The 12,581-nt window shown below is 37.9% G+C and overlaps 1 protein-coding gene across 9 annotated transcripts in view; it reads left to right on the forward strand.

Annotated features, from left to right (window-relative positions):
- Positions 1-2,133: 2,133 nt before the first annotated feature.
- The window catches only part of LOC126321333 (E3 ubiquitin-protein ligase CBL), a 186,288-nt gene continuing 175,840 nt past the window's right edge, over positions 2,134-12,581 (forward strand). For 3 of the 9 annotated variants that reach the window (XM_049994172.1, XM_049994176.1, XM_049994180.1), the window contains exons 1-2: positions 2,350-3,515; positions 6,117-6,263. In XM_049994172.1, the coding sequence (XP_049850129.1) occupies positions 2,977-3,515; positions 6,117-6,263 (686 nt within the window). In that variant the 5' untranslated portion in view covers positions 2,350-2,976. Of the gene's footprint in view, positions 3,516-6,116; positions 6,264-12,581 lie in introns of all 9 variants that reach the window. The other 6 variants (XM_049994179.1, XM_049994178.1, XM_049994177.1 and 3 more) reach the window with 5 other exon arrangements.

Below are 12,581 nucleotides of genomic sequence, written 5' to 3' on the forward strand. Positions count from 1 at the left end.
TCAGAACTGAATGTATTATCTCATTGTAACCCCAAGAATGAAATGCTGTGAATCTCTTCTAACTGCTTGTCATCATATTTTAGACATATACTGGGAGGAAACATTTTACGAATTCCAAATTGCATATATTGTGTCATTTGGAAGTTTATGGATAAATAATTCACTAGTACCTACAGGGTGTTTCAAAAATGACCTGTATATTTGAAACGGCAATAAAAACTAAATGAGCAGCGATAGAAATACACCGTTTGTTGCAATATGCTTGGGACAACAGTACATTTTCAGGCGGACAAACTTTCGAAATTACAGTAGTTACAATTTTCAACAACAGATGGCGCTGCAAGTGATGTGAAAGAGATAGAAGACAACGCAGTCTGTGGGTGCGCCATTCTGTACGTCGTCTTTCTGCTGTAAGTGTATGCTGTAGGGCGACCGCGTACGGCCACCACGGAGGGCAACGCGCAGCTAGTGCAGCAGGTGATCCAACAGCGGCCTCGGGTTTCCGTTCGCCGTGTTGCAGCTGCGGTCCAAATGACGCCAACGTCCACGTATCGTCTCATGTGCCAGAGTTTACACCTCTATCCATACAAAATTCAAATGCGGCAACCCCTCAGCGCCGCTACCATTGCTGCACGAGAAACATTCGCTAACGATATAGTGCACAGGATTGATGACGGCGATATGCATGTGGGCAGCATTTGGTTTACTGACAAAGCTTATTTTTACCTGGACAGATTCGCCAATAAACAGAATTGGCGCATATGGGGAACCGAAAGCCCCATGTTGCAGTCCCATCGTCCCTGCATCCTCAAAAAGTACTGGTCTGGGGCGCCATTCCAAAGGAATCATTGGCCCATTTTTCAGATCCGAAACGATTACTGTATTACGCTAGCTGGACATTCTTCGTGAATTTGTGGCGGTACAATCTGCCTTAGACGACACTGCAAACACCTCGTGGTTTATGCAAGATGGTGCCCGGCCACATCGCACGGCCGACGTCTTTAATTTCCTGTATGAATATTTCGATGATCGTGTGATTGCTTTGGGCTATCCGAAACATACAGGAGGCGGCGTGGATTGGCCTCTCTATTCGCCAGACATGAACCCCTGTGACTTCTCTCTGTGGGGACACTTGAAAGACCAGGTGTACCGCCAGAATCCAGAAACAATTGAACAGCTGAAGCAGTACATCTCATCTGCATGTGAAGCCATTCCGCGAGACACGTTGTCAAAGGTTTCGGGTAATTTCATTCAGAGACTACGCCATATTATTGCTACACATGGTGGATATGTGGAAAATATCGTACTATAGAGTTTCCCAGACCGCAGCGCCATCTGTTGTTGAAAATTGTAACTACTGTAACGTCGAAAGTTTGTCCGCCTGAAAATGTACTGTTGTCCCAAGCATATTGCAACAAACGGTGTATTTCTGTCGCTGCTCGTTTAGCTTTTATTGCCGTTTCAAATATACCAGTCATTTTTGAAACACCCTGTATTTATTAATGTTTATCAAGATTTTTCATTTTTAAAGATCATATTTGATTTGTAATTTATTGCAATATTTGTGTCATTTAAGAAAGTTAGTTAACTGGTAAAAGGAAAAGTGAAGGTACATAGGTAAAACCTTAGGCACACCATAAGAAATTAGTTCTCATTTGGGTGATGATTGATAGCTTAAGACAATATTCTTTCCTGTTGAACTTTTCGTTGTCTGTCAGAGACATATGATCTGAATCATTTTACAGTATCTCCTGTTACATGCTAATATTCTAATTTACTGAAAAGAAAATTAAGATTTGCACAAGCAAATGTCTTTAACAGATCACACAATATACCACTCTTCTGTAAATACTGCCGTTGTTGGTATCCAAGTATGGAAGCATACTATACTGCACATTATGTGAAGCGATTAGGATAACACGTTTAACACAAGGAACAAATCTCCATTAAGGCCACCCATTTATGTATATTTGATTGTATAGGTGTATGCACAAAGTTCTTTGTCTTCATAAATAGTATGTACATTTCCATGTGTGTTTCTGTTTGTGTATCTATATCTTTCCATCAAGAGTCTGTGGCGTGACCATAGAGTAACCACCGTCTGACATATCGAAGACTTATCCTAAGTGACATGTATTTTTTCACAGACACATTGTAGCTTATCACTGCGTTCATGAGTATTTGCGCTATCTGCGCTTGTTTTAGAAGAATCTTTCTCTTCTATATTACACAAAATTTTGGAGGCAAAAGAAGTAAAGTAGATATTTCGTAAATCGTGTAGAAAAGTGATAAAATACAAACATTATCCTTATGGCGCAAGTGACAGCTTTCTCACCATTTGGAGCGCTAGTGTCGCTCCAGCTGCCTAACGAAAACATGTAGTAGTAGACTGATTTCTTGCTTGTGTTAAACTGACGTGGTCTACTAAAATTCAAAATGAACTAAGTACAGATCAACTAAATATTTTACTTATCCTTTGTTGCCTTTCTCTTTTCATTTAGCCGGAACTAAAAAATGATTAAAAAGTTAGTAGCATATGCCCTTTCTAGTTTATACTATACAGTATTACCTTTCTTATAGTCGTATTCCATTTCTTTGAGTCAGGAATAAGAGTATGCGTATGATCAATTCATATCACCCGCCACAACCAGTTTCGGTGTTGCCCTATAGATGGCAACAAATGTAGTTCATTCACAAATTGATATCGGTAGTAGAAAATGGCGTGTTTCCTCTGTCCTTGTCAGTTTAATTCAGTATTTAGCAACATATATGATTCGTCTATGAAGCTTTACGAGCAGTGCGTGGGATGAAGTGTCACATCGTTTACTGTGTGAAGAAGCGGTTTCGCTGGGTGACGGGTGGAGTGTCGTTCAGTGGAAAACCGTGGAGAGTTTGGAAGTAATATCGAAGAAGAGCTTCGTAAAGGAAGTCCGTATTAGTGCGAAAATTGTGTGGTGCGTGTGAAGAAACGTCATCATGGCGGCAAATAATAGGAATAGAACAGTACACATAACATCGATCTTCTCAAAACTTCACGGTGCGTTCTCAGATGCAGTGACACCTCCGAAGCTCGCCACCGATAAAAGGACGCTGGACAAAACATGGAAGTTAATGGATAAAGTCGTGAAGCTGTGTCAACATCAAAAAATGAATTTGAAAAACTCTCCACCATTTATTTTAGATATTCTTCCTGACACTTATCAACGCTTAAGGCTAATTTATTCGAAGTATGAAGATAAGATGATGGTTCTTCACAGCAATGAACATTTTAACGTATTTATAGTGAACTTGATGAGGAAATGCAAGCAAGCAATTAAACTTTTTAAGGAAGGCAAAGAGAAGATGTTTGACGAGAATTCTCACTATAGACGTAACCTTACGAAACTTAGTTTGGTTTTTAGTCATATGTTAAGTGAACTCAAAGCAATATTCCCTAATGGAACATTTGCTGGTGACCAATTTAGAATCACTAAAAGCGATGCAGCAGAATTCTGGAAAAATAATTTTGGTAACAGGTACAGCAGTCGTTCTTTATTAAATGTTTTCATTCTCTGTCACCCAGCCAGTTACTTTCCTTTCCTTTCCTTTGAATATCATTTATAATATTGTTAGCCTGTAGTGAGTTTCCCAATTACTTTATAGGTTTTGTGTGTGTGTGTGTGTGTGTTATCTTTCTGGGGTTTATATCATGCATGCTTAATAGTTGTTCCACATATTGGACTAATTAGTGTCAGTTTTTAAGAACTTGTATTGCACAACAGTTTCAATGTAGTGAAGAATTCATGCCACATATGTAAACACAAGGCATTGGAAGTATGATGGTTTGTAAGATCTTACAATTTTATTGTTTCCTCTCTGAAAAAATGAATGCAGCTGCACACACGAAATTTGCTGCATTTCATTCACATCCAGCTGCTAATCGTACACCCCTACTGGTGAAAAATGCATACATCTAAATATACAAAAGTATAACATTTATTCAGCAGATGATGCATATGATATTTGTGTCAGATTAAAGCTATTTACTTGATTGGAACTTATGCTTTTCGTATGCAAGTGCTCTATCAACAGAGCTACCCAAGCATAACCCTCAACCCATCTTCACAGCTTTACTTCAGGCAGTACCTCATGTCCTACTTTCCAAACAGGAAGTTCTGTGTAACCCACGGACTGGCACTCTGAGTTGAGTTCCCTATGCAGGACACAGTTTAAATCTGCCAGGAAGTTTATCAACATACACACCACCGCATAATAAAAAGTTCATTATGGAAACAGTCTCGCATGCTGTGGCTGAGCCACCTCTCTGCAATATCCTTTCTTCCAGGAGCACTAACCCCATATGTTAGACAGTAGAACTTCTGTGAAATTTGGGAGGTAGGAGATGGAGTAGTGGCGGAAGTAAATATGTGGGGACGGGCTGTATGTTGTGCTTGGTTAGGTCATCGGGTAGAGTACTTGCTTGTGAAAGGCAAGGGTCGCGGGTTTGAGTCCCGGTCTGACACCCAGTTTTGTTCTGCCAGGAAATTTTCATATTGGCTCACTCTCCGCTGCAGAGTCAAAAATTAATTCTATAGTTGATATTTAGTTGCTCATGAAATATCCTAGTTGAATTTTCCATGTTGGCCTAGGTGACAACCAACTACTAAAGTCTGAATCATCATAGTTTAGTTTATGGATATTTAAAGAAAATTCATTTCATTCTATGTAGAGGTAATATACATCCAGTTTCTTGGGCACTGTTCGTTAAGCCACTACCTTGCCCAGATGGACATAACTGATGTAAACAGGCAATATATTTGTAGTATTTTTGAGTGAAACACTAATTTAGGTTTAGCATATTACATTGGGTGGGCAGGCTGGTGAAATTAATCACATGTAAGTCTTGTTATGGGATTTTATATGAGTTGCTGGAAAGATGGATGATTTATTTTGACATGTTTTGAAAGAGCTTGACGCCCTCACACCTGTAATAAATAGGCCACAATTGATTGCTTATGAGGAAGAGAAAGTAGTTAAAATGAGAATAATGGATTTGTGCTGAAAGCAGGCCATTAACAAGGTCTCAGTTGGCTTATTTGTAGTCAGATGATGTGAGCCATATACAAGAGATATGTCACTTTTGAAGCAGTATAGTCACTAAGCATCAAAACCTAATCTTGGAAAAAAATTGTCATCCAATTCTACATACTGTGTGTTGGAACGAATGTAACCCCATACCTTGGCTAGCAAGTGCTCCGAAAATACTGCCGAGCTACAATACATAGTTTTGTGTATTTCAGAGTTGGACTATGGAAGCATGGTGATGGACCACATGTGCTCCAATGCTTCTAGCATCTCATGGACTGTATTCTACTCTAAATGTGAATGTAAGATTTATATAGTGGCCCACCCATGCATTTTTCATAATTTGTGTATGCACCAAAATACTCATAGGTGGTTTGTTAATTAATACAGCTTTTCTGAACTTATGTTGCTGTTTCAGTTTTTATAATGAAAAGTGCATTAAGTATGGCGTGAATGTTGACATTTGGTTATTCTACAAAGCAGTTTGTTACTGCCACCTTCATTTCTCATGCACATTAATTGAGTTTGCCAGCTCAAAAATTGCCAACTTCCAAAATAATCTAGACCTTTGGGGGGTTGCACTACAGAGTAATATCTGCGATACAACTAAATTGGGGGGGGGGGGGGGAGGTTGGCTAATACTATCCCTCTCTTGCTGAAAGGCAGGAGAAACCACTTGTGATGGAGTAGAATACATTGTCTGGTGGCTTATTGATGTACCATTAAGAATATAACTGGAGACTTTTTTTGAGGCAGCCGTAGTTTTACCAACTGTTAACATATTTCTAAAATGTAATACATTGCCACATTCATTCATTGATTGTGAAGGTATTCTTGGCGGACAATAACCTAAAATGTAAAAAATTAAAATCAAATCTAATCAAATGTTGTTCAGTTTTCTCCTGACAAAAAGAAATAGCGAATTTCACTTATCTTTAGTATTTTATGTTGTTTGGTATTTGAAACTTTATGTAAACACTATTTTCTATGTTTATTGCACTTAAATATTCTAATGACATGGTCTCACAATTTTGTAATTTACATTTTTTCAGCACTCTTGTACCATGGAAAGTATTTAGACAAGTTTTAAATGAAGTTCACCCCATCAGCTCTGGACTCGAAGCCATGGCTTTAAAGTCAACCATAGACCTAACGTGTAATGACTATATATCAAATTTTGAATTTGATGTTTTTACCAGGTAAATATAAGATACAACTGACTATTATAAATGTAGAGTTGATGGTAATAATAATGTACTCATGTGTCCTTTGTTTGTATTTCTTCTATGTATAGTGATTCTAACTTGTTACTCGTGTTGATTGTGCAAACTACACACTGTATATAACAAGTTTTGATGTGCAGATCTTCGTCACTTATACAGTTTCTCAAAATATTAGAACAGTCAAGAGGAACATGAAAGAAAAAATGGGGAGGGGGCTGTACTGAACTAAGCAAGAAGTTAAAATTCATGTAAATTAAAAACAAATCCAACACATTTGAAATTCATAGAAATAAGTAACAACTTCCAACACAAGTCTTTGAAGGTCCGCAGCTTGTGGTCTAGTGGCTAGCCTTTTTTGTCTCTGGATCACAAAGACCCATGTTTGATTCTCAGCCAGGTATTGATTTTCTCTTCCTGGGGACTGGGTATTTGTGTTGGCCTCATCATTTCATCATCATCATTTGTGACAGTGGCTAGATTGGACTATGTAAAAATTGGACTGTGAGAGCATTAGGACTTGGTAGGGGCACTAATTGCCGCACATTTGAGTGCCCCACAAACTGAACATCATCATCACAAGTCTTTGAAGTTGACATCAACTAATATTTGCCTATTATCTGCAAATGATATTTGAAGAAATTTGAAAACGAAATCATTATGATGCATAATCTATTTAGGTTTAAATATTTGTTTTACCTTATGAGTGAGCGTTGGGTTTTGTTATGTATTAGAGATTTACCACAAACTTGTTAGGAAAGTGAATGAATAATTCAACATTCTACAATACTGGAAAAGTGCAGAATAGGGACAAATGCTGTTTCTTCATATGTTTTTCATAGCATGTTAACAGCTCCTGACATGTGTGATGGGAACACAAGTGGGGAGATGAATAGCATATTGTAACTTGCTAGTGAGAGAATGGCAAGCAGGCAACATATTGTAGCTAATTTCTAATCTCGGGAGGCAAATCACTCTATGATGTGTGAAGTTCCCGAAGCAGGTGATCTGGAACTTAGTGACAGCAACAGAACTCTAAAATTTTATGGCCTTGTAAGTCAATGTTTCCTGTCCGAAATTGAACGACAGCCTCAGAAAGTGCAGTGCTTTTAGTGGGAGGGAGGGGAAAAGCCTTCAGCAACCTATAGCATCTACTGCAGAAACTAAAGTATCATTGCTGTGGTGGCTTTGTGAAACTGACAAGTTGCCAATATACTTCCGGTGGAGGTGAACATTCTGATACTGACTAACATGGTCACTGTGCTTAATTGTGGCATAAATAGATACCATTAGTATGACAGACAAGGTACAGTGTGTGTTCACTTTAGTGTCATTTATAGTCCATTCAATGAAAGAAGAGCTCAGTAGTTGAAATGGGCTCAGTACGACTGTTTCACACATCTAGCACAACCAATCGTGCAATGTAATTTTGCTGTTATATATGTCAGTAATGCAGTGTTGTACCAACTCTGTAGATGACTATTCTATTCAGTCACAGAGATCCAGATCTACCATCGGACTTCGTGCTTCACAGTTAAAAGCTGGCAGCAGCCAGCTGTCAAAAACTTTCTTACAGTGTAAGAAGTATAGTTTTTCCTCAATATTAACACTTACATATCATGCTGATTTCCACTTTATTTCTTTTGGGTGAAATAGTGATAAAATCTCTGTCTGGTAAGCCAGTTTTAGGTTTTTTTATATTATCCCTAAATTATGTAGGCCATAACTCAGATACTATTATGGTTTATCTTCTTTCCTTTTGTTGTCACAAAAACGTTACAAAATACAGTTAATGGTTTTGTCCAGCCAGTGACCATTGTCAGACTGTTCTGTAAGTAAAAAAGTGGAGACGAAAAGATCATCTATAAAATCTGCTATTTAACTATTTCTGTAATGTTAAAAAAAAAAGTATTTAAACACACATGTTGCCTGCAGTGATGTAAGGTATCTGTTGCATTGTTAGTGTAAGTGTCTAAGCAGCAGTGGGTCCAAATTGAGGTAATACAGGTGGAGTGCAATCTTTGTCTATTCACATGTGTATTCATGTGTGAAAGAAACAGGAACTTTTACAGATTTTATAGTCACATTCAGTAGAGTAACATAAAATGTTACACAAGCAATTTTGAAATCGGAATATTTGTAGAGAAATGGTGGGGGGAGTGGTTTATAGGCAGGTTGGTGGTGGTGGTGGTCTGTGGAGGATGATCACCATATTATAAAGGTAAATTATTAGAGAGGAGTAACAATAAAGTATAAAAATAATGAAATAATGGAAGAAAATTAATTAGGTGCATATTATGTTCATTAGTAGAAATGAGCAAGAGTTGCATGCTGGCATTTAGATTGAGTTAGATTAAGAGCACAATTTCTTCATAACATGCTGGACTGGAAAGGACAGAGATCAAATACTGAACGTAAACGCCAGGTACTAGATAGATATTTGGGAGCTAGCACAATGAGCATCTGGTGAAAAGTGGATTGCAGCAGTTGAAATAGGTGTCAATGGAGAATTTTTTCTACCTGTGTAGCAGAGTATCAGATTCATTCAGTGTACAAATTTAAATGTCCATTTTTTTCTAAATTCTCTGCTTATCTTTCGCCTTTCAGTGCAGACATGTTAACTGTTCTTGAGTGGAGCAAATGTCATGTTTCTATTTTACAAAACATGCATCAAAAACAATATTCTCTATGTTGTGTAGTGACTTTCCTACTCACCTGTGGTATAGGTTTTGTATCGCGATAAAGGCATTCTTTAAAAATGTATTTTTAACTTTATCAGATGTTCTACACATGTATTTCATGGTGGCAAAGTTCTCGTTTCTAAGGTTCTGGAGTCCATGACCTTTCATGATTTTGTTATTTGTGGAGTAGACTATTTTCCAGTCATGCTCAGTATTATGGGTAATGTGACAGAATGAGTTCTTTCGTTATGTGATTGCTCTTGTGGGAGATAAACCAACCTATGGATGCCCAAGGAGAAATATGTATATATTCCAGATGTAGAAGTATGAAACTGGAATTTTCCTTTAGTGTAGGGCCCATGAGACTGCGACTGCAGTGCCATCTGCATCATGTAATGGCTGATGACGAATGTCAACACGCAGTAAGCCTAGTTCCATACGTTGGTATCTGTTTCAAACACACAAACATGTCGAGTTTTGTAGCTATGAACTATGATTTGCTGACAGCATTGGTTTTCTGTTATCATATGAAGAAAACTGCTGGAGAGTCGCATTGAATGCTTGTTGAAGCTTTTGGCGAGCATACTCTTGTCAAAAGAGTGTTTCAAGTGGTTCAAAAAATTCAAAAGTGGTGATCTTGACATGAGAAATGAGGAGTGCAGGAAACCACAGAAAAAGTTTGAAGAAAACGAATTGCAGGCATTATTGGATGAATATGATACTCAGACTGAACAGAAACTCGCAGAACAGTTGAATGTGATGCAGAAAGCTGTTTCTCTTCAGTTGAAAGATATGGGAAAGGCGCAGAAAGTGGAAAATGGGTTCCACATGAACTGAATGAAAGCCAGCAAGCAGTTCAAAAGACCACTTGTGATATGCTACTCGCCAGGTACAGAAGAAAGTCATGTCTCCATCGATTAGTGAGTGATGATGAAAAATGAATATATTTTGAGAATCCTAAGCGACATAAATTGTGGGTGAATCTAGGCAACCCATTGACATCCACTGCAAGACCAAATTGCTTTGGAAAGAAGACAATGCTCTGTGTTTGGTGGGATCAGAAAAGTGTCATCTATTATCAGCTGCTATAGCTTGGTGAAACTGTTAACACTAATCGCTACGAGCAGCAAATGTTCGATTTAAATTGATTATTATCTGAAAAATAGCTGGAATATGAAAGAAGACAACACAGTCATATTGCTCCATGATAATGTTCCATCATACGTAGCAAAATGGTTCAGGGAAACAATTGAGGCATTCAGTTGAAAATACCAGGGCATGCGGCTTATTCTCCAGACTTGGCTCCATCCAATTATCATCTGTTTACATCACTGGGACATACTCTCACTGAACAACACTTCAATTCGTATGAAAATGGCTTGTTGACTGGTTTGCTTCAAAAGAAGAACTGCTTTTGTGGTGTGGCATTCATTGCTAGCAGTTTTTATTGCACATAGTGAAATGAAGAAAATTTATTTGTTCATGTCTCAATTTCTGTTCTTAGATAAACTTTAGGATGCAAGTTACTCATTTTCTTAACTTATTCTCCAAACTGTGATTTGTTGCCTGTAAAAGACTTATTGTATCTCTCAGGTTTTCTCAGGTGCTCTACTGAGTTATTGTTTCCATTTTAAGCATAGTGTTTGTGAGTGATCAAAGTGTCTTCTGCAGATGTTGCGAGTTTTGCTGGTCTGTGTTGGCATTGCCAGGATTTCATGCTGCAAGAACACACAACAGCAAAACTTGCAGCATGTGAAGAAGACATCTGGATCAGTCATTGATATATTGTGCATAAAATAGAAACAACCACCCAGCAGAACACCACTGATAATGGACTCATTTACATATATATGAACATGTTCTGAAAGTACTTGACTCTATAACACAATAATAAAACAGCACAACACTTTTCATATTGTGGACCAGCAGAAAAAAGTAAAGTTTTCCGCCATGAAATAAACAGGGCAGGCCAAAATTCACTACCTATTGTAGCCTAATTGAATACAAAGCAAAAAATTCCAATTCTGAAGTAATTGGACTCTTTATTAACCTGCAGGTTTGCTTAAAACATTCTTTCTTGAGTTGTTTTCCATCTTTGTTGATACATTTTGTCAGATGACTGGAGATGCTTAAGCATACTTGTTTATGCTGTTGCTTATTAGAATCAATGGCTTCAGAAGCATTGTAAATAGCTTTTTTCAAGTGGTTTTGTAGCATACACTTCAACGTAACCCCAAGATAAGAAATCCATTGGTGTAAAGTTAGGAGGTCTGGGTGAAATTCCTGTTGCCACTTGCCATCCAATAACTTTCTTATCAATTACATCAATGTAGTTTCACACAGTTGTTGCGCAATGCAGTGGGGTTTCTTTCATGGTCAAAGTAAAGTTAGTTCTAATCATCGTAGGTTATTTGTAGTCCCAGTATGGCATACATTGTCAACATTTCCAGATAGTTCTCTCCAGTTACTGTTTCAGCAAGAATACCTTCACAATTTCAATGGGTTGTAACAGGCACTGACTTTTGGTCCACCCTTAGTGCACATGATAAAATTGAACAAGTTTTGGAAGAGTAATATAAAAGTTGTCTTTAGAATGGCAAATAACATTGAAACACAAATGCAGCATACATTATTATAGAGAGGGGGGAAATTATATGCACTTGAGATTGTAAGAAAATTACACCACAGTTGAGATAGGAAATATTTTGGCCAAACACGCAGAAAGTTATGCATATTAGAGAACACCCATACTAAACCAATAAAACTGCTTCAGATACACATTTTGTTAAATGAGAGGCTCATGAGGAGCTACCTGCTGGAGAAGTAGTGGCTCCGCTCACTGAACTTGACAACAGCTGGTAGAGTAGTGTGCACATCCAGTGAGGGGAAATGGAAGTTTCTGTTTTGAGAAGAAAGGAATGTGATAAACAGGTAACTGGCCAGAATAATTCTTCACTGAAGCATACTTCAACAGCTAGAAACAATTTCTCATTTTGATATTCACTGCACTAGCTTCATGACCTCCCAATAGTGCCTGGTGTTTAGGTACAATTTTAAGCGACTCTGTGCTGTCCTTTCCAGTCCTGCCTGCTGTGAGAAAATTGTGTTCTTAACAGTTACACCTTATGCAGCACCGCATAGGTGCCAGCATGCACCACATATTAATTTCGGCTAAAAGTGTATGAAACTATTTCCTAAAAAGTTTAAACTAAATGCCGATGTGGTTCCTTCATCAAGGCCATGGTCAACCACTCACCCTGTTCTCATAAAAGTGTGCTTATATATTGTGTGTGTGTGTGTGTGTGTGTGTGTGTGTGTGTGTGTGTGTGTGTATTTTTGAGTTATTTATTTTTATTGTATTACGGTGAAAAATCCTGTGTTGTTGTAGATGATCCCCTATTTAGAAACGTTTGCTATGCAAAATGCTTTAGACTTATGTCGAGAATATCATTTATTCCCAAATCACAATTTTAGGAATTGCATGGATTGTCATCGGGAATGTGTGTGAAACTCGTACATATTTCAGTTCCTATATTTTCACAATTTGAGCTTAGAAAAGGCTTGCTTGTGAGATTCTCACAATTTTTCTGAAAGATATAGCTAGAGTGTACTCCAG

The sequence above is a fragment of the Schistocerca gregaria genome, chromosome 2 (assembly GCF_023897955.1).
Source record: "Schistocerca gregaria isolate iqSchGreg1 chromosome 2, iqSchGreg1.2, whole genome shotgun sequence".
NCBI lineage: Eukaryota > Metazoa > Arthropoda > Insecta > Orthoptera > Acrididae > Schistocerca > Schistocerca gregaria.